We start from the raw sequence: 21,846 nt of genomic DNA on the forward strand, positions 1-21,846 counted from the left end.
ACCTAGAATATGTGGACAACTATAAATACCTAAGTGTCTGGCTAGACTGTAAACTCTCCTTCCAGACTTATAGTAAACATCTCCAATCCAAAATTAAATCTAGAATCGGCTTTCTATTTCGCAACAAAGCCTCCACTCACGCCGCCAAACTTACCCTAGTAAAACTGATTATCCTACCGATCCTCGACTTCAGCGATGTCATCTACAAAATAGCTTCCAACACTCTACTCAGCAAACTAGATGCAGTTTAACACAGTGCCATCCGTATTGTTACAAATCACCTTATACCACCCACCACTGCGACCTGTATGCTCTAGTCGGCTGGCCCGCGCTACATATTCGTCGCCAGACCCACTGGCTCCAGGTCATTTATAAGTCTATGCTAGGTAAAGCTCCGCCTTATCTCAGTTCACTGGTCACGATAACAACACCCACCCGTAGCACATATTCCAGCAGGTATATCTCACTGATCATCCCCAAAGCCAACACCTCATTTGGCCGCCTTTCCTTCCAGTTCTCTGCTGCCAGTGACTGGAACGAATTGCAAAAATCGCTGAAGTTGGAGACTTTTATTTCCCTCACCAACTTTAAACATCAACTATCAGCAGCTAATCGATCGATTGAACTGTACATAGTCCATCTGTAAATAGCCCACCCAATCTACCTACCTCGTCCCCATACTGTTTTTATTTTAATTACTTTTCTGCTCTTTTGCACACCAGTATCTCTACTTGCACATCATCATCTGCTCATTTATCACTCCAGTGTTAATTGTAAAATTTCTAATTAATTGCTAAATTGTAATTATTTGCTCCTATGGCCTATTTATTGCCTACCTCCTCATTCCTTTTGCACACACTGTATATAGACTTTCTTTTTTCTACTGTGTCATTGACTTGTTTATTGTGTTATTGGCTTGTTTATTGTTTACTCCATGTGTAACTCTGTGTTGTCTGTGTCACACTGCTTTGCTTTATCTTGGCCAGGTCGCAGTTGCAAATGAGAACTTGTTCGAAATCAGTCAAGACCTCAGAATTATTTTTTATTGTAGACCTCCACAAGTCTAGTTCATCCTTGGGAGCAATTTATAAATGCCTGAAGGTACCACGTTCATCTGTACAAACAATAGTACGCAAGTATAAACACCATGGGTCCAGGCAGCCGTCATACCGCTCAGGAAGAAGACACGTTCTGTCTCCTAGAGATGAACGTACTTTGGTGCGAAAAGTGCAAATCAATCCCAGAACAACAGCAAAGGACCTTGTGAAGATGCTGGAGGAAACAGGTACAAAAGTATCTATATCCACAGTAAAACGAGTCCTATATCGACACAACCTGAAAGGCCTCTCAGCAAGGAAGAAGCCACTTCTCCAAAACTGCCATTAAAAAAAGCCAGACTACGGTTTGCAACTGCACATGGGGACAAAGATTGTACTATTTGGAGAAATGTCCTCTGGTCTGATGAAACAAAAATGGAACTGTTTGGCCATAATGACCATCGTTATGTTTGGAGGGAAAAAGGGGGAGGCTTGCAAGCCTAAGAACACCATCCCAACCGTGATGCATGGGGGTGGCATCATGTTGTGGGGATGCTTTGCTGCAGGAGGGACTGGTGCACTTCACAAAATAGATTGCATTATGCGGAAGGAAATTATGTGGATATATTGAAGCAACATCTCAAGACATCAGTCAGGAAGTTAAAGCTTGGTCGCAAATGGGTCTTCCAAATGGACAATGACAACCAAGCATACTTCCAAAGTTGTGGCAAAATGGCTTAAGGACAACAAAGTCAATGTATTGGAGTGGCTATCACAAAGCCCTGACATCAATCCTGTAGAAAATGTGTGGGCAGAACTGAAAAAACGTGTGCGAGCAAGGAGGCCTACAAACCTGATTCAGGTACACCAGCTCTGTCAGGAGGAATGGGACAAAATTCACCCAACTTATTGTGGGAAGCTTGTGGAAGGCTACTTGAAACGTTTGACCCAAGTTAAACAATTTAAAGGCAAGGCTACCAAATACTAATTGAGTGTATGTAAACTTCTGACCCACTGGGAATGTGATGAAAGAAATAAAAGCTGAAATAAATCATTCTCTCTATTTCTGACATTTCACATTCTTAAAATAAAGTGGTGATCCTAACTGACCTATGACAGGGAATTTTTACTAGGATTAAATGTCAGGAATTGTGAAAAACTGAGTTTAAATGTATTTGGCTAAGGTGTATGTAAACTTCCGACTTAAACTGTAAATAGCGAATAGCGGACTCTTTTCCTCGTGGTTTATTTTCCTTCCAGCCAGGTAGGCTATACTCCTGTTGTAAAGAGAAGCAATGTGCTTAATATAAGGAAAATTGATAAATTAATATAGTTGGCCGACCCTATCGAAAGCTTATGGGATCCTCCCCTTTTTAATAGAGGCCATCTGTTTTCTCATGCAATTGCATAGCCTATTGAAATGTTGCTCAACATGAGCTCATGGGCTCTCATTAAGTGTTTGGTTAGATTTTCGATTACATTTGGAGTGATTTAGAGGGACAATACAATGCTGAGTACCAGGCAGTTAGCAAATTTGGTAGGCTACTAATGACCTGCAGCAGCATCAGAGCTTGGAGAAGCCTAATTACCGTGACTAAATGGTCACGTGGAATTGACTGCCTTCATGACTCGTGACTACCGGTGTGGCGTTAATACGGCCACAACAGCCCTGGTCATTAATTAACCCCTTGTGGTCTGTGTGCTGCAGGTTCTCATCACGGGCCCGGCGGACACACCGTACGCTAACGGCTGCTTTGAGTTTGACGTGTACTTCCCCCAGGACTACCCCAATTCCCCGCCCCTGGTCAACCTGGAGACCACTGGTGGACACAGCGTGCGCTTTAACCCAAACCTCTACAATGACGGAAAGGTGAGTCCCATATACTTACTCAGGGTTAAGGGGTTGGTGAGGAGTTGGGTCAACTGCCTAGCTTTTAATCAAAAGGGTAAATATTGGGTCTGTGTACTGTACATTTTAGTGTAACATTTTCCAATCCCTTCATATTTTGGCTTTCCACAAAAAAATTTTTGTTGAATTTAAGTCTATATCAGCACCAGTCTGCCCAGAGTGATCCCTCTGTGGTACCATCAACCTGTTAACTCTCATAGCTTGGAGTGGAGGAGAGAGAGGAGGCTTGACTTGAGTAGCCTTTCCTCAAGACTAGTTTATTTCTGGTGTCTCTCTCTTCCCCTGGTGAAAAGCAGTAAAGGTGCTGGAGCCTGCCACATCTGCTCCTCCTCATTAGGAAGGCTTTGACGGGGAACATCTATTTTCATAATGGAAGGAGACAGCTGCTATAAGAATTACTGTGGGCTTTCTACAGCAGAGATTCCACTGGTGGGGAGGCCAGGGAAAATGGCCTCAGCTCTCCCTCTGCTCAACAATGGAGGGAGGGAGGGAGGTTTACCTGACACGGATCATTCTGTTAACTTTAGTTGTTGATCTGTTCTGTCTTCTCCAGGTGTGTTTAAGTATCCTCAACACCTGGCACGGGAGACCGGAGGAGAAATGGAACCCTCAGACCTCTAGCTTTTTACAGGTGAGACAGAAATCCACTGGACTATACCGCCACCACCCTTTCATGGGTCAGTTATTTATTTATTTTTGCTGTCAAAACCATCGCCAATCTCATACGTCATTGGGGATGGTTGATCATCAGCCTATCTCTATTTGACCACAGGGGGTGTGTCAATAGGTAGCTGTTTTGACAGATGCCATGAAGGATCCTCAGTACTATAAACCCGTTAATATGGTTTATGTTGTGTGTTGAAAGATTTGGACACTGATAATCGCCTAACTTGGAATGCAGTGGCTGTACAGTAGCATGCTATACATGACGTCAGAACTCAAGGTCTCTGCTTCACAGCGCAGTATTAGACCCCTCAAACTCAACTCTGGACCTCAAAGCCAGTTCCACTGCGTTTTTTCATTTCCCCCCTCTAATCAGGGACTGATTTGGACCTGGGACACCAGGTGGGTGCAATTAATTATCAGGTAGAGCAGAACCATCAGGCTCTGGATCTCGTAGGGTAAAAATTCCCCTGGTTTAGACTGACAGCGGTTGTGAACTTGAGCAACGTGCAAGACAAGAAGTTGCCCCCATCCCTCCCACTAATTGGGCAACTTTTGCCATTTGAAAAATGAGACATTGAGGATTATAATAAATACTGCTTTGATGTCGTACAAGCAAGCCAAACAAATTTCCATATCATAAAGCTCATGTAATATAGTGTCAGTGTTTATGATCACAATGCTTGATGAACATTTACAAGATGACATGCTGTCATAGCCTGGGTTTTTCTGAACAGAATGAGCCTGTGTTTGTCGTATGGTGAAGAAATTTGTCGGAGAACACGCATCTGAATGCACTCGTGACTGTTCTATGCGTACCAAAATTGTAAGATTGTATTTTGTAACTTATACTGAACAAAAATATAAACGCAACATGTAAAGTAGTGTTGGTCCCATGTTTTCATGAGCTGAAATATTCCATACGCACAAAGATTGTTGCTCAAATTTTGTGCACAAATTTGTTTACATCCCTGTTAGTGAGCATTTGTCCTTTGCCAAGATAATCCATCCACCTGACAGGTGTGGCATATCAAGAAGCTGATTAAACAGCACGCTCATCACACATTTGCGCCTTGTGCTGGGGACAATAAAAGGCCATCCTAAAATGTGCAGTTTTGTCACACAACACAATGCCACAGATCTCAAGTTTTGAGGGACTATGCTTTTGGCATGCTGACTGCAGGAATGTCCGCCAGAGCTGTTGCCAGAGAATGTAATGTTAATTTCACTACCATAACGTCGTTTTCGAAAATGTGTCAGTATGTCCAACCGCAGACCGTGTGTAACCACGCCAGCCAAGGACCTCCAAATCCGGCTTCTTCACCTACGGGATCGTCTGAGACTAACCACCCATACAGCTGTGGGTTTGCACAACCAAAGAATTTCTGTACAAACTGTCAAAAAACTCTCAAGGAAAATCATCTGCTTGCTCGCCGTCCTCACCAGGGTCTTGACCTGACTGCAGTTCGGCGTCGTAACCTACTTCAATGGGCAAATGCTCACCTTCGATGGCCACTGACACGCTGGAGAAGTGTGCTTTTCCCGTTTTCAACTGTACCGGGCAGACAGCGTGTATGGCGTCATGTGGGGCAATGTTGTGCCATTCGTCCGCTGCCATCACCTCATGTTTCAGCATAATGCATAGCGCCATGTCGCAAGGATCTGTACACAATTCCTGGAAGCTGAAAATGTCCCAGTTCTTCCATGGCCTGCATACTTACCAGACATGTCACCCATTGATCATGTTTGGGATGCTCAGGATCGAAGTGTACGACAGCGTGTTCCAGTTCTCGCCAGTATTGTTTACGCATTTTTGAAATGCGTAAACAACAGGAATTGTGATGGCGGGATGCAGGGTTGTGTTACAAACAAAACAACTACAACATGAATATTCTGATGTTACTGAATGTGTCCAGAGTGTTTTTTTTTGTTTTTTTTTCGTTAGCAACAAATGCTGCAAAAAGTACAGTAAATGTAAAATGCACATAAAATCAAACAGTGTAATGTTTGGATTCAGTCTTGTCAGATTATATTTAGTTTCACCTTTTATTATAATAATTTTCCCATAATTTTCAAAAGGTTCCCTTTTAATTTCTACCATGGTTCTGCATATGCTTTTCGTTTTTCTATTTAGCCCTATCCAGATAGGCCAATCCCACGAGTCTAAAGGGTTAGAACTACAAGGCAATCCCCTTTCGACACCCACCACTTTGAGATGGGCTGTTTAGGGGTATTAACACCAGCTTTGTCATTGACAGCCAGTCTCAACTCTGTGTTGTACTGGTAGAGGCCTTGATGCAAATCTCAAATAGCTCCCTATTTAGTGCACTACTTTTGACCTGAGTAGTGCACTATATATGAAACGGGGTCACATGCTAGTCTTAAGTAGTACACTATACTGTATATTGAATATGGTATCGGTCGAGGCATATCCCTGGTGTCTGTAGGCATTGTGGCCAGAGGTTTGTCCTTGCGAGTCCATCCATCAAACATGTCATCCACTGTGCATACGGGAGAGTCATTTTTTGGTATGTATTGATTCAGGAACAAGTCAAAGAGTCCTTGGAAATGGCTCCCTTTTTTTTATTCTCTCATTTGCAGCATTGGAGAGTTCGAATCGAGATAGAGACGTCTCCATTGATTATCATTGTAGTTAGTGTCTGCCAGATCGATAATGGAATTAGGAGGCTGAATGGGGGAGTGGTGGAATCAAGTCAAAATCAGCCGACCCTGATATCTAGATCCGGTGAGCAGGTTGGGGAGGGCACAGGTGGGGGAGTTCAGAGAGTCGAAAGGAAAAGATCGCCAGGGTCAGAGTTGGTAGACGTTGGCCCTTGGCACTCATCCAGTATCTATGTCTTCATCCTCACTAATGGTTGAGGTAAGGATTGAGGTAATCATCATCTATTGTTAGGCTGACATCTACTTGACCGTCAAGGCCAAATGGTTGGAGCACCTTTTGTGTTGTCCAGCTTGGGCTGGCAGACGGGAAGGCAGCCGCCCAGACAGAGTGGCTCTGTGGGTAATATATACTGGGCAGAGTGATGGAGAGAGCCGTTTACCCAGTCTCCTTGAGACGACCCGGGGCATTAATTGAATCGTTACAAAGATATATTGAAGGATATCTTTTTTTTACAGAGTGAAAAATTTGGCTTTTGTCTTGACGCTCTCTTAAATACCTTTCAAACATTTTCCCGTCAACTTTAGTATCCCGCCAAGTATTTTACGCCTTTTCTTTATATCTGAATTGCATTGTCCCGCCACCCACCACCTGCCAACCCCTCTTTTACGCTACTGCTACTCTCTGTTCATCATATATGGATAGTCACTTTAACCATGTCTACATGTACATACTACCTCAATCAGCCCGACTAACCGGTGCCTGTATGTAGCCTCGCTACTGTTATTTTTCACTGTCTTTTTACTGTTGTTTTTATTTCTTTACTTCCTATTGTTCACCTAATACCTTTTTTGCACTATTGGTTAGAGCCTGTAAGTAAGCATTTCACTGTAAGGTCTACTACACCTGTTGTATTCAGCGCACGTGACAAACTTTGATTTGATTTGGGTTTCTTTAAGCTGTTTTCTAATGTGCTCTTTCGCCAGGACACTGTTCATTCAGAGGAGCTAGACAACTACACAGCTAACAATCACTTCAAACTGAAGCTGGAAAGACAGCAAACTAGCTGCATTTCATTTGATTTGAAAGATGTTTCCGGTATCAAAGCTTAAGCTTTTATTTCCCGCAAACTGACGTAGTCAGTGGCTGATTAATTAGGGCCGATTTTCAAGTTTTCATAACAATCGGTTACCTGCATTTCTGGGTGCCGATTACATTGCAATCCACGGGGAAACTGCATGGCAGGCTGACCACCGTTTACGCGAGTGCAGCGTCAAAAGGACCTAGTAGGTTGCAAGGAGCCACGGTAAGTTGCTAGCTAGCATTTACATTTATCTTATAAAAAACAATCAATCTTCACATAATCAGTACACATGGTTGATGATATTACTAGGTTAACTAGCTTGTCCTGCGTTGCATATAATCAACATGGCGCCTGTTAATTTATCATCGAATCACAGCCTACTTCAACTTCGCCAAACAGGTGATGATTTAACAAAAGCGAATTGCCGAAAAAAGCACAATCTTTGCACAAATGTACCTAACCATAAACATCAATGCCTTTCTTAAAATCAATACACAGAAGTATATTTTTTTAAACCTGCATATTTAGTTAAAAGAGATTCATGTTAGCAGGCAATATTAACTAGGGAAATTGTCACTTCTCTTGCATTCAGTGCAAGCAGAGTCAGGGTATATGCAACACTTTGGGCCGCCTGGCTCGTTGTGAAGTAATTTACCAGACTTTTACATAATTATGACATAACATTGAAGGTTGTGCAATGTAACAGAAATATTTTGACTTAGGGTTGCCACCCGTTCGATAAAATACGGAACAGTTCTGTATTTCACTGAAAGAATAAACGTTTTGTTTTTCGAAATGATAGTTTCCGGATTTGACCATATTAATGACCTAAGGCTCGTATTTCTGTGTGTTATTATGTTATTAAGTCTATGATTTTATATTTGATAGAGCAGTCTGACTGAGCGGTGGTGGGCAGCAGCAGGCTCGTAAGCATTCATTCAAACAGCACTTTCCTGCGTTTGCCAGCAGCTCTTAGCAATGCTTGAAGCACAGCGCTGTTTATGACTTCAAGCCTATCAACTCCCGAGATTAGGCTGGCAATACTAAAGTGCCTATAAGAACAGCCAATAGTCAAAGGTCTATGAAATACACTGCTCAAAAAAATAAAGGGAACACTTAAACAACACAATGTAACTCCAAGTCAATCACACTTCTGTGAAATCAAACTGTCCACTTAGGAAGCAACACTGATTGACAATAAATTTCACATGCTGTTGTGCAAATGGAATAGACAAAAGGTGGAAATTATAGGCAATTAGCAAGACACCCCCAATAAAGGAGTGATTCTGCAGGTGGTGACCACAGACCACTTCTCAGTTCCTATGCTTCCTGGCTGATGTTTTGGTCACTTTTGAATGCTGGCGGTGCTCTCGCTCTAGTGGTAGCATGAGACGGAGTCTACAACCCACACAAGTGGCTCAGGTAGTGCAGCTCATCCAGGATGGCACATCAATGCGAGCTGTGGCAAGAAGGTTTGCTGTGTCTGTCAGCGTAGTAACCAGAGCATGGAGGCGCTACCAGGAGACAGGCCAGTACATCAGGAGACGTGGAGGAGGCCGTAGGAGGGCAACAACCCAGCAGCAGGACCGCTACCTCCGCCTTTGAGCAGGAAGAGCACTGCCAGAGCCCTGCAAAATGACCTCCAGCAGGCCAATATAAATCGTCAGATTAATCAGTATCGGCTTTTTTTGGTCCTCCAATAATCGGTATCGGCGTTGAAAAATCATAAAATCATCGGTTGACCTCTAATTCAGACCCCTTGACTTATTCAACATTTTGTTGTTACAGCCTGACTTCAAAATGGGGGTAGAAGCTGTTCAGGGTCCTGTTGGTTCCAGACTTGGTGCATTGGTACCGCTTGCCGAATGAGGCATCAAGTTGTTGCTAACTAAGACTCCCAGTCATCCAATTGTTATAATACATTTGAAGCAATATCCTACCAGCACTGTGGTCAATTTCAGACAAGTGTGGGGACTCGTCATGATAAATCAATGAATGTCTGATTTTTCTTTTAAACTGAGTCTCCATTTGGATATTGGTTAGAATACAATTAGGCTGTGGAAATATTAGCTGAGGTGAGTGCTGCTCATGAGCATCTTGTCTAGTTGGCATGTTGATTAATGCTGATCAGAACATTGTGCCAGCATGTTATGTAGCTTAACAAATGGATGATTTTGTTCTTCAGTCGCTTAGTAGCCTAGGCCTACAGTCTTAATTAATCAATGTGATTTCCTTCTGTATATTTTGTTTTCTGGCTGGGCAAATAAGTAGAGGTGGTATAGCTCATCTATACATTTTTCTATCAGGTGTAGTTCTATTATTTTTGCTTGATCGTGTATAGGCAACTCCAAAAGCCCGCAGAGGTTGTGAAATATGAACACGAGACTCGCATGCTTTTGAAAATATACATTGCTATTATTTTATCGGTATCATGATGAAAATACTCTCAATGTAAGACCCTACGCCTGCTCCCTAACAAAGCAGAGTGGGGATAGGAAAGCGATGAAACATGAATCAAAAAATAATGGTCTTGCCTTGGGCTCAGTTTCAAAATATTGCTTTTATGACAACGGTTCCACAGGTTGCCATGTTGCAAGTTGTGTGGGGAAAATATTATTTGTATTTGTTATTTCTTAGCCTACTATAAAATGTGTTGTCTGTTTATTTCACAAAATAACTAGGCCTATTGATTTCATGTGCATGTGCAGACATGTCGCCTATAGGCTGCACAGACCAGTAACATAATTCAACTCAAATATGCCATTCTATTCATTTGAAAATGCATTTTTGTATTTTATCTTATGTTTCTTAGGACCTGCCTATTACAAATTAATAATGGATGTCTTTGTGATGCTCTACAGTCAATGGATTTAATAAAATAGACGTCCAGACACATCAGCCCACATCTAGTCCCACTCCAAAACGTACTGTTGTGCACGGGAGATAAAGAAGGCTCATCCCAGCAAGGATGTGGTAAAGGGACTGAATGAATTGGGTTCTAAAAAACATTGCCTGATTTCTTTTACAGGCAACATACCGTGAAGGCTGTCTGTAAAGTGTCCCCCAGGCGTTTTGCCGTGATGCTCATTGTAGGCTCTGCAAGGTTCTCACCTCTCCCACTGCTTCTGTCTCCTCTTTATCTTGTATCTCTTGCTCCCCCTTCGGCTCTCTCCAAACCCTCTTCAGTAACCTCCCAACAGTTCTGGCTGTATGTGTATTTCCTAATGGTCAAATACATTCCATTATACTCTCTCTTTCTCGCTCTCTTTCTCGCTCTTTTTCTCTCAATTTCAATTCTTTCTCTCGCTCTGTCCCTCTCGCTCTCTCCTCCAGGTGCTGGTATCAGTGCAGTCTCTGATCCTGGTGTCAGAGCCCTACTTCAACGAGCCGGGCTACGAGCGTTCACGCGGAACCCCCAGCGGCACACAGAGCTCCCGCGAGTACGACGGAAACATCCGGCAGGCCTCCGTCAAGTGGGCCATGCTGGAGCAGATGCGCAATGCCTCGCCTTGCTTCAAAGAGGTGAGCCCCCCCCCCCCCCCCGCCGCCCTGCTATCAGGCTATCCTGCAGTACCTCACCCTTTCAAACATAGTTAGGTTACCCTGCATGCTCTTTGAAAGCGGTAAGAGTATTACATAACCCGGAGCCTTCCTCCTGTTACTGTTAACCCTCACCTTTCCTGACACCTCAACCAGACCCACATCAGTGTTTAATAATGCCTCTCAATTCTATTGTAGTAGCATTCTCTCTCATGGATTTCCATAACACTCACTATACTCCTTTATTACTGTAGCTACCAGCCTCTGCTTAATAAAAACGGTCTGATACAGGCCCAAAGTCCTTCACTGTCCTTTATTACAACAGTGGCAGATAATAAATTCAATGTTGATTAATTCCAAGGTAGATAATATCGGCCCCGTATTTGATTTCCTCCTGTCCTTGACACCGGCTGCGCAGGCTGATAGCGCAGTAGATGCAGTCAGTCACCAACTCGGCCTAGAGAGGGAGAGGTGGAGCGAGGGAGAGGATGGGGGAGGGGAAGATGAAGAGGGTGTGGGTAGAGGGAAAGAAAGTGAAGCAGAGGGAGATGTGGAGGGTGGTAGAAGAGGTGTTTCTCATGATTTCCTCCAGGCAGGGGAGGCGTGTGTCAGCACCACATACGTGGCCCCTGTGTGGGTGCTGCTGTCTGATGGAGGGAACTTAAGGCACCACAGCCAGATAAACACTGCTCTAGTTAGGCTTCTAACATGTGCTGTGTCTAATCACTCACACTGCGAGCAGATAGAACTCAGCACCTGACATTCCACTCACTCTTGTTCCTCTTCTTCTCCTCTCTGTCACATTGTATCTCATTGGCGCTTCATGACACAGCAAGAAATAACTTCTTATTAATGGCATTGTCATTGGCTTTGCTTTGTCGTTCGCCCCTGTGTGCATGTGCACACACACAGCCAACATCGATTTAAAATATTGGATTCTGGGAATGTAGACCTGGATGAGAACACAGAATGAAATTAAGATCCCAGTTGCTTGCTGCTCTGCCAAGCATCTTGGCTTTGCCAAAACAATAATGTATTTTCCGGTCGCTCTCTACCTGCAATCAGAAGAGAGGACAGGATGTCTGTCTGTGGGCCTCAACCTGAGCCTCTGGACCAATGTTTTCCTTTAGACAGACATTATTTAGCAGGCCGTCAGACATGGTGATTAGCCCTGTGAGCAGACCAGACTGGGGAGACAGAGTAGGGATGTGGACCTTTGGAGAGCACTGCCATGTCCTCTATCTCTCATTTGTATAGCGAGACAGGGAGGAAGGCCAGTTGACACTAAAACTGCTGGGCTTTGAGGGACCCCCCCTTCAAGTCATTTTGCCTGCAACATTCTAACAGTGTAATTAATACATTTCATATATGCTATTGCAAAAATTATCATTTGGTTGTGTTAATGACGATCTAAGGTAACATTAGAATACTCGCCTCCCGAATGGTGCAGAGGTGCTAGCTGTGCCACTAGAGATCCTGGTTCGAGTCCAGGCACTGTCGCAGCCGGCCGCGACCGGGAGACCCATGGGGCGGCGCACAATTGTCCCAGCGTCGTCCCGTTTAGTGGAGGGTTTGGCCGGCAGTGATGTTCTTGTCCCATCGCGCACTAGCGACTCCTGTGGCAATGCCGCCAGGTGCACGGTGTTTCCGCCAACATATTGGTTTGGCTGGCTTCTGGGTTAAGCGGCATTGTGTCAAGAAGCAGTGCGGCTTGGCTGGGTTGTGTTTCGTGGGACGCACGGTTCTCGACCTTCGGCCTCTCCCGAGTCCGTACGCAATCCGGTGACATTTCTCCAAAGAAAAGTATGAATGAACGCTTCCAGCTCATCAAGACAGATCCCAGACAGTGACTCCTTACTCTGTGTGCACCTTAGCCACCGTATAGTCCCTGAAAGGTGTAGCATGTCCATACAGTGTATTTAGGCCCCTTCACTTTTTCCACATTTTGTTATGTTACAGCCTTATTCTAAAATTGAATAAATAGTTTTTTTCCTTATCAATTTACACACTGAGCAAAAACAGTATTCAGACCCTTTACTCAGCACTTTGTTAAAGCACCTTTGGCAGTGATTGCTGCCATTCTTCTCTGCAGATCCTCTCAAGCTCTGTCAGGCTGGATGGGAGCGTTGCTGTGTTGTCTTGGCTGTGTGCTTAGGGTCGTTGTTCTGTTGGAAGGTGAACTTTCACCCCAGTCTGAGGTCCTGAGCGCTCTGGAGCAGGTTTTCATCAAGGATCTCGCTGTACTTTTTCCGTTCATCTTTCCCTCGATCCTGACTAGTCTCCCAGTCCCTGCCGCTGAAAAACATCCCCACAGCATGAGGCTGCCACCACCATGCTTCACCGTAGGGATGGTGCCAGGTTTACTCCAGACGTGACGCTTGGCATTCAGGCCAAAGAGTTCAATCTTGGTTTCATCAGACCAGAGAATCTTGTTTCTCATGGTCTGAGAGTCCTTTAGACATGGTCTGGTGCCTTTTGCCAAACTCCAAGCGGGCTGTCGTACCTTTTACTGAGGAGTGGCTTCTGTTTTGCCACTCTACCATAAAAACCGATTGGTGAAATGCTGCAGAAATGGTTGTCCTTCTGGAAGGTTCTCCCATCTCCACAGAGGAACTCTGGAGCTCTGTCAGTGACCATCGGGTTCTTGGTCCCCACTCTGACCAAGGTTGCTCAGTTTGGCTGGGCGGCCAGCTCTAGGAAGAGTCTTGGTGGTTCCAAACTTCTTCCATTTAAGAATGATGGAGGCCTCTGTGTTCTTGGGGACACATGTATTTTTAATACATTTGCAAACATGTCAGCATACCTGTTTTCGCTTTGTCATTATGGGATATTGTGTGTAGATTGAGGAAAGAAATGTAATCACTTTTAGAATAAGGTTGTAACCTAACAAAATGTGGGAAAAGCAAGGTCTGAATACTTTCTGAATGCACTGGAAACAACGAAAGCTGGTGAGTGCATTGCTGATGTTGTTTGCTTGAGAATTAAAGGCTGCTCTCTGTTGACATTTTGTGTTGATAATTGGCATGTAGCATTGTCATCGGCTTGTTCTATCTAAACGGTGTTATCCCATTCTCTCTCCTGTCTCACGTTTCATTTAGTGGTGGCGTGGGCACCTGCACAGTGTGCACCGTTCTGGCTTTTTTGCACTTAGGCCTAGGAGGTGTAGATTATTCAGGCCGAGGCTCAGAATCAGAAGAATAATCAGAGATGTCATGAATCATTTCTTCCCCGCCATCTGTCGTTTTCATTCCGATCTTGTAGTAACGCTAACACAGCATGTGCTTCCATTCGTCTTGGTCTTCTTGCCATTGTAAATTACACACACTCTCACTATCTACTCTAAGTAGGCCAGAGTAGACTGATAAAGTGCTTGGATTTGGTGGACTGATATAGGGTACATAACATTTTGAGATTTCAATTTGAATATACCAATTCAATAGAATGGCCCGTCCTGTTCTTCATTCACAATTGGTGATTAAATAATTATGCATCGTTCGCTTCCCCTCGTTCATCTTCTCCCCCTTCATATTTTACTTCATTTATTTCATCTGTTCTATGTGTGAAATTAGTTTAGGTTCAGTTTCGAGGCAATTATCAGGGTGATTTAACAACTGAGCACGGCACATTCCACTGTCAGGAGAAGGCGCGGAGCAGGCCCTACTATCTGGAAAAGGAGGGTCAACGGGGGAAATCATTCAAAAAATTACACAAAACTGGCTATAATTCCAGTTCGGTTTGTCATATTGAGATTCTAACAACGGCAGTGTGTTATATAGACTTATTTAGGAAAAGTCAAGGATGGAGGGGGGCATGACTTTAAAAATGGCAGAGTAATATTTTGTATTTATTCATGAGCAGTCAAAATGACTGCTTTAACGGTTCTAGTGATAATGCCTGAGAAGCCGGTGTTCGTCTTGGAGCGTCAAACCGTGCTAATATATCCTCCAAACACCGGCTTCGAGAGCATTGACTTTTATGTAACGTGTTACCAACATGTTCAAATAATGATTGACCTTTTTTCATAAAACATTTTATTTTGATGAATTTATTAATAATATTTCCTCCTTCCACTGAATAGTCCCGATACAAATCTAGGGTTGCTACCCAAGCTGGCTGGCCGTTCACTCTGTCAGTTAGGTTGCCAGAGACGCGACCCAGTCGAAGTATTTTTGTTCCATATCTATGGACGCTACTCAGTCGTTCGTTCTAAATGTATCCCTTGCTTGCAAGCTAGGCAAGTACAGTTAAGTTAGTCACGTCAAACAGTGCTGGCAGAATAACAGCAAAATAGCTGCTGCTACTCTCTGTTTATCATATATGCGTAGTCACTTTAACTATACATTCATGTACATACTACCTCAATTGGGCCGACCAACCAGTGCTCCCGCACATCGGGCTAACCGGGCTATCTGCATTGTGTCCCGCCACCCGCCAAACCCCTCTTTTACGCTACTGCTACTCTCTGTTCATCATATATGGATAGTCACTTTAACCATATCTACATGTACATACTACCTCAAATCAGCCTGACTAACCGGTGTCTGTATGTAGCCTCGCTACTGTTATAGCCTCGCTACTGTATATAGCCTGTCTTTTTACTGTTGTTTTATTTATTTACTTTTACACCTTTTTTTGCACTATTGGTTAGAGCCTGTAAGTAAGCATTTCACTGTAAGGTCTACTACACCTGTTGTATTCAGCGCACGTGACAAACTTTGATTTGATTTGGCTTTCTTTAAGCTGTTTTCTAATGTGCTCTTTCGCCAGGACACTGTTCATTCAGAGGAGCTAGACAACTACACAGCTAACAATCACTTCAAACTGAAGCTGGAAAGACAGCAAACTAGCTGCATTTCATTTCGTTTTACCTGTTTTTCTTTTGACATGAATTTGTATTTATCCATAAAAATTGTGCTGATTCCTGATTTTCGTCTGGCTGAGAAGAAATGTCTATCTTATCCTGACGGGTTCATCCTCAATGGGACAGTGGAGATCGAATTTCAGTATTGAAACGATGTTGTAAATGTCGGAGAGACATACAGCAAGGTTTATACAAATCTCTGCTGTTGAAAACCATATGTGACCCGTTTCAGGTAACTAGGCGTATGTCGCGCGTCACTACTTCACATGAGAGCCATTTGAACATAAACTTAGTTTTTTAATCAAAAACATTTTTTTGTCAGAAATGCCTTCTGGAACATGTGAACTTTCATGTGCCTTAATCACAAACTTGAATGCCATCTGTAAATATGGATAAAATTGTTAAATTACAAGCCTAGTTGGTTTAGCCACAGAAAAAGGGAGCAACTTTCCCGCTAGCCATGTCTGTCGGCACATATGCCGCTGACAGGCATGGCAGCTCTGCTTCTAGCTCCTTAGCATTTTTGCAGGATTTTGCCCTGGCCAATATACATAGACCTGGAATCATTGGTCACTTTAATAATGGAACACTATTCGCTTTAATACTGTTTACATACTGCTTTACTCATTTCATATGTATATACTGTATTCTATTCTACTGTATTTTAGTCAATGCCACTCCTAATATTTATATATTTCTTAATTCCATTTTTTTACTTTTTCGATTTGTGTGTATTGTTGTGATATGTTAGATTTTGCTGCGCTGTTGGAGCTAGAAACACAAGCATTTCGCTACACCCGCAATAACATCTGCTAAATATGTGACCAATCACATTTAATTAGATTTTTTTTATTTGATTTGATTGGCTGAGCTATGAGTGGGCTGGACTTGCCGAGAGATAATTTCGGATTGGTCTGCCATGTAGCACGCTTCTGTCTATAACATGAGCTGGTCAGTATGTGTACGTAATCCTTTCTAACGTGGCTTTTTTGAAAGATATCACGTAGTACAACTGCGTGAGTGTTGCTCTCCACTTTCTGGAGGACAGAGTTTTGAAATCAGTGGAATTAGAGTATGATAACTAAGGAGATGGAGAAATTCGGGTGTTTGATTGCAAATATGCAGATGGAGTCTAAAAGAGAACACACAAGGTAGCTAGCTACATGTCTAAAAAGACTCCACTATACAAGTAACCATTTCAATAGAATGTTCATGATGTCACTGCGATAGACGTAGCTGGTAAATTCGCTGACGAATTTACGAACGCTAACCACCCGTTGAATATGGCCAGTGTCAGTAAACGTTGGCAAAAAGCGTAATTAGATTGTTCCCAGCAACACAGTTAGTCATCAACGCTCTGAATAACATAAAAACAGCCTAACCAGTCCTGCTAGGCCGAGTAAAATGGTCAGTGAGAGCTGTTCTCTCATTTGTGTCTGGAAGTAGCTAGCAAGCTAGCAAACATTAGCCAGTTAGCTTGGGTGCTTGACTGCCGTTTTTAGGTCAGAACGCTCGGATCAACCCTACTCCTCAGCCACAGCGTCCAGTGTGTGTGCTCTGAACACTCCGTATTTACGAATGGACAATCTGAAAACGCTCTTGAGTTTACGAACGCACAGTGCACACTCTGGCTTTCCAGATAAGATTTATGAACACACCCGTAGTATAAACCAGATTTTAGTCTTGAAATATATATATTTTTTTGTACATGGCCTCGCGTGTGAATCCTTAAAGCGATGCTGAATGGGTGTAGACAAAGAGCTCTCCAGTAGGTACCAAAACGGGCCATTTTCTCAAAAGTGAGGTTACAAGTTTATCAACATTCAAAGCAGAATTACTTTCCCATTGTTCCTCAACTGTAGTGTATGATATACCATTTTGTAGCTCTGAGTCTCTACTCTTATCCAATGTAAAAAATCACAATTTCGAATTTTGCTACATAAAACTGAATTGAGCCAGTCGGTAACAAATGCTAGTTTTAAAGAAAGGGGATATAATGTCTAGATGCTTTTTTACAGTGATGATTAAGTTCATAAATTGCCTGGTTGGGCTGAAGAGACCGTGGATTGCGCAGTGAGATGGATCAATAAATGTGCATTTCACTGTCATAGCCTTAGCCGGTGGTAACTTGTGGAATAGACACCGACTGGAATGCGGTTTTAACCAATCAGCATCCAGGATTAGACCCACTCGTTGTATAAACTGAAATATTATGGAGGCTCGTCCGGGATCTATTTGGCCCCATGTGACCCCATCTCATAGATATAGAACCGTACCTGGAGAAGTCTTCCCCCGAAAAAGATGTAGATTCTCAACAGGATTACCTGGAGAAATGCATCAAACTAGAGGAAGACATTGGCATAGATTGCCTATTGCACAAACAGAAGAATCAGATGTACTGTGTAGTTCATCAAAGACAAATGGTCTCCAATCTGTTGAGGTAGAGGTACTGTTGAAGTACATTGTGTGTGTGAGTGAGTTCAAGACACACACGCAAACTGTCACGTCAGCTGCTCCCAGTAATATTCCATGCTATGTGGTAGAAGCGTGGCAGTGTCATTTTCGGGTCCCAGGGTGAAAATCGTCAGCTTTTGCATGGCAGCAGTCTCTGTAATAAAACCACAGGGATCTGACGTCAGAGCGGCTCAATGTGAAATGGGCCATTGGAGCAGGGAGCTGGAGAAAACGGCAGGTCTCTACAATAATGCCTTACTGCCCTCCTGAAATTCAATTAAGCTCGTGAGACACTCCTACAATATCCTGCGCTGCCCTTTTCCCATCTGAGCTCATTGCAGAGACACAGAACAAAATACCTGCTGCAAACAGAATAGCTGCGGCACACACATACACACATACAGTAGTAATTGCCTCCGTTTTGATGATGCTGCGAGCTCAGCGCTGTCTCTTTCCGCTCATGTAAACAGTGAAAGCTGTGACACTGTAGACATATTTATTTTTGGTGCCGGGGTATTGTGTGTGAGAATCCAAAATTTCTATGCCCTATTTATAGTCTGAGATGTAGAATAAAAAGAAACCTTGAATAATGCAGCGGGAGATTGTCAGGTGGAATTAGGAACAGCAGGTTGGCCGTTGAAAACTAGATCCTATTTTGTATGTGAGAGAGCGAGCCGGGGAGGGGGGGGGGTCCCATGCGCGCAGCCTGCTCAAGTGTGAATAGGCCATTAGGGGAGGCTTTGCTGTGGCTGACATCTCAAACCCACCACTCCAAAGCGCTTTCCCTCAGGAGCTTAGCGAGACGGACACCACTGTCCTCTCTTCATAGGTCGGTCCACACAAGAATGGAGCTCATTATCAAAGGGCTTTCCCATAGAAATATAGTTCTATATCTATGGGGTATTCACTGTTGTGACGATGGGGGAAGTTATGGGGTCCTTTATGAGACCAGCATGTTGTCTTGACCTCTGCCAGCCCTGACCGGGTCTACTGTATACAGTGTGGTAGAATCACAATCCAAGGACCTCCCAAAGCAGATGGAACTAAGCTACCTTACGTGTTCATTTATCATGTAAACAAGAGGAGGATGCATCAGTGGAGGGACCGCACACACAGTCCTGCTTGCACACCCTGTCAAGGAAAAAAGTAATTGTGTTCAGCACACTCCATTACAGTGCATTATTTCTGGGTTTTAGCGAGACACCTCTGCCCAGTGGGACCTATCGAGGCTGGGGCGTTAACTCCTCTCTGTGTGACCCGCTAACCCAGCACAGCTTGGTTCAGAATACCGCAGGCTGCTGTATAGTCTGGCTGGAGGTTAGATAGGGCTCCTGTGCTGGGTTTCGTGACAGAGAGAGGGAGAGAAAGCCAAGAGTGGAGGAGTGATGTGCCACAGCCGCCAGGATTTCCATGGCTATGCTGGCAAGGAAATTGATCATTCCCCTAACCTCACATCTCCCCTTCCTTCCCATGGCCCAATTCCGTGGCAGCGACTGCTTGCCTCTGCAGAGTGTCAGTCAAAAGTGACGATGGGGGCTTTAGAATGTCACTGTTTAGTCACCGGGATCTGAGTAGGACCTCGTCTTAGGCAACATGCGGCGAGGGATTCTGCAGGAGTGCTACTGTTGAGCAGCTCCTCGTCTCTGTCAGGAGAGGATGACGTGGTGTGCGGGCGACGATTTGAGAATGCTGACATTAACAGACACAAACACACCACTCGACGCTGGGGCAGTGGTGTTGAAGTCAGCGTGAATAAAGCTGGGCTGTTTTTCCTGTCCCAGAGGCCGACCGTCCAGAGGCCATGCCATCTGCCCGGTTGGGGAAGGAGGCCCTCGTTTCTCTCTCTTCCTGCCCCCTTTGCCCACACCATACTCCCACCCCGGCCTCAGTCCCAGCTGTAGTCACACACTCCCTCCCCCACTGATGCCAAGGCATGTGACTGCAGCTCCAAACTGATTTACCCCTCCAGAGATTTCTGTTGTCCATCTCTACTCCGTTTGAACAGTGGCAGTATTTACGGTGCTGTAGCGTAGTAGACCTGAGCTGCCAGAGTCAGCAGAGGAGCAGACCAGGGGCTTAGCATGCAGCAGGCAGGCACGCTGTGTCAGAGGAGCAGACCAGGGGCTTAGCATGCAGCATGCAGGCACGCTGTGTCAGAGGAGCAGACCAGGGGCTTAGCATGCAGCATGCAGGCACGCTGTGTCAGAGGAGCAGACCAGGGGCTTAGCATGCAGCATGCAGGCACGCTGTGTCAGAGGAGCCTCAGGATGAAAAAAATCATTAATTCTCACCTTTGACCCCTTCGTGCGTGGAGCAAGCAGAAAAACATGGAGACACACGTCTGCCCTCTGGCGTAATGAGTGGACGGCAGCATTACCTAAAAGGTCACTTAGTTCATCTGTAAATAGAGTACACAATCAGCAGACCGAGCCAGTGTGTGCATGTATGCGCATTTGTCTGTTTGTATTGTGTGTATCTCACATGGATTGGTTGGTGTTTTTGTGTGTTCAGTATGTGTTCGGCGTACCGGTTACAGGTAATTTGTCAAGACACCCTACTCTGATGGGTACATGTGTTCCATGTTCAGTGACTCTTGGATATGGACACAACGCTTCCATCCATGTGACTTTTGGCATTTCAGTACACACATTGGTCACATGTGCAGTGCCCTTACAATACGAAACGCCCCTGGGGATTTAGTCCTTTTTGAATTTGTAAGCATTTCTAAATGGCTATGTTAAATGGAGGTCTACCACATCATGTCAGGCCTAGATCTGCCTCTGGGCTTTTGCTTGTAGTATGAGCCTTGTGCACACGTCACCACTGCAGCTCGATATCTGGAAATCTGGGGGAAGTTGCGTAACGCCAGGAGAAAGGTTATAGTTTTTATTTCTATTTGTTTTTCTGTTTTTATTTTAAGTTAAATTTTGTTTCAGTTAGTTTTAAGACCTGATTTGCTAGTTATATTTAGTTCTTGTGTTGCACAGAAAGCATGCGTGAGGCTAGGAGACATTTGTGTTGTATTGTTTTTTAGGATGTCACTTTTTGCAACCTGGGGGCAGTAATACATAAGGTGATGTTTCAGGTCATAGGTTAGGTTTAAATTATAAAGTCAATATCAATGTGACTTGAATTTTAATGGAATATCGTCGAGACTGGTGCAAAAAATATGGTGGAAGGAAACTCTCTCGCCCATGTTTACAACAATCCAATGCTTTTTAACTTTAGTAGTACATGTACCTAGAATCACGTTATCTACCTAGACAATCTTTTCCCTGTTAGCGAGTGGTGTCAGAAGCCCCCAACCCAATCAAAAACATGTATACAGTGCCTGTCAAAAGTTTGGACCCCTATTCATTCAAGGGTTTTTCTTAATTTTTTACTATTTTCTACATTGTAGAATAATAGTGAAGACATCAAACTATGAAATAACATGTAGTACTAACCAAAAAAGAGTTAAACAAATCAAAATATATTTTAGGTTTTAGATTCTTCAAAGTAGCCACTTTTTGCCTGGATGACAGCTTTGCACACTCTTGGCATTCTCTCAACCAGCTTCATGAGGAATGCTTTTCAACAGACTTAAAAGAGTTCCCACACTTGTTGGCTGCTTTTCCTTCACTCTGCAGTCCAACCCATCCCAAACCATCTCAATTGGGTTGAGGTGAGGTGATTGTG

At 43.9% G+C, this 21,846-nt stretch overlaps 1 protein-coding gene across 1 annotated transcript in view; it reads left to right on the top strand.

The window, feature by feature from the left end:
- The window catches only part of birc6 (baculoviral IAP repeat containing 6), a 150,874-nt gene that overhangs the window by 123,961 nt on the left and 5,067 nt on the right, over positions 1-21,846 (top strand). Inside the window, exons 69-71 of the mRNA XM_038960502.1 lie at positions 2,746-2,907; positions 3,500-3,577; positions 10,647-10,835. Of these exons, the coding sequence (XP_038816430.1) occupies positions 2,746-2,907; positions 3,500-3,577; positions 10,647-10,835 (429 nt within the window). The remainder of the gene's footprint in view (positions 1-2,745; positions 2,908-3,499; positions 3,578-10,646; positions 10,836-21,846) is intronic.

This window comes from Salvelinus namaycush, chromosome 22, assembly GCF_016432855.1.
Source record: "Salvelinus namaycush isolate Seneca chromosome 22, SaNama_1.0, whole genome shotgun sequence".
In the NCBI taxonomy this organism is placed as follows: domain Eukaryota; kingdom Metazoa; phylum Chordata; class Actinopteri; order Salmoniformes; family Salmonidae; genus Salvelinus; species Salvelinus namaycush.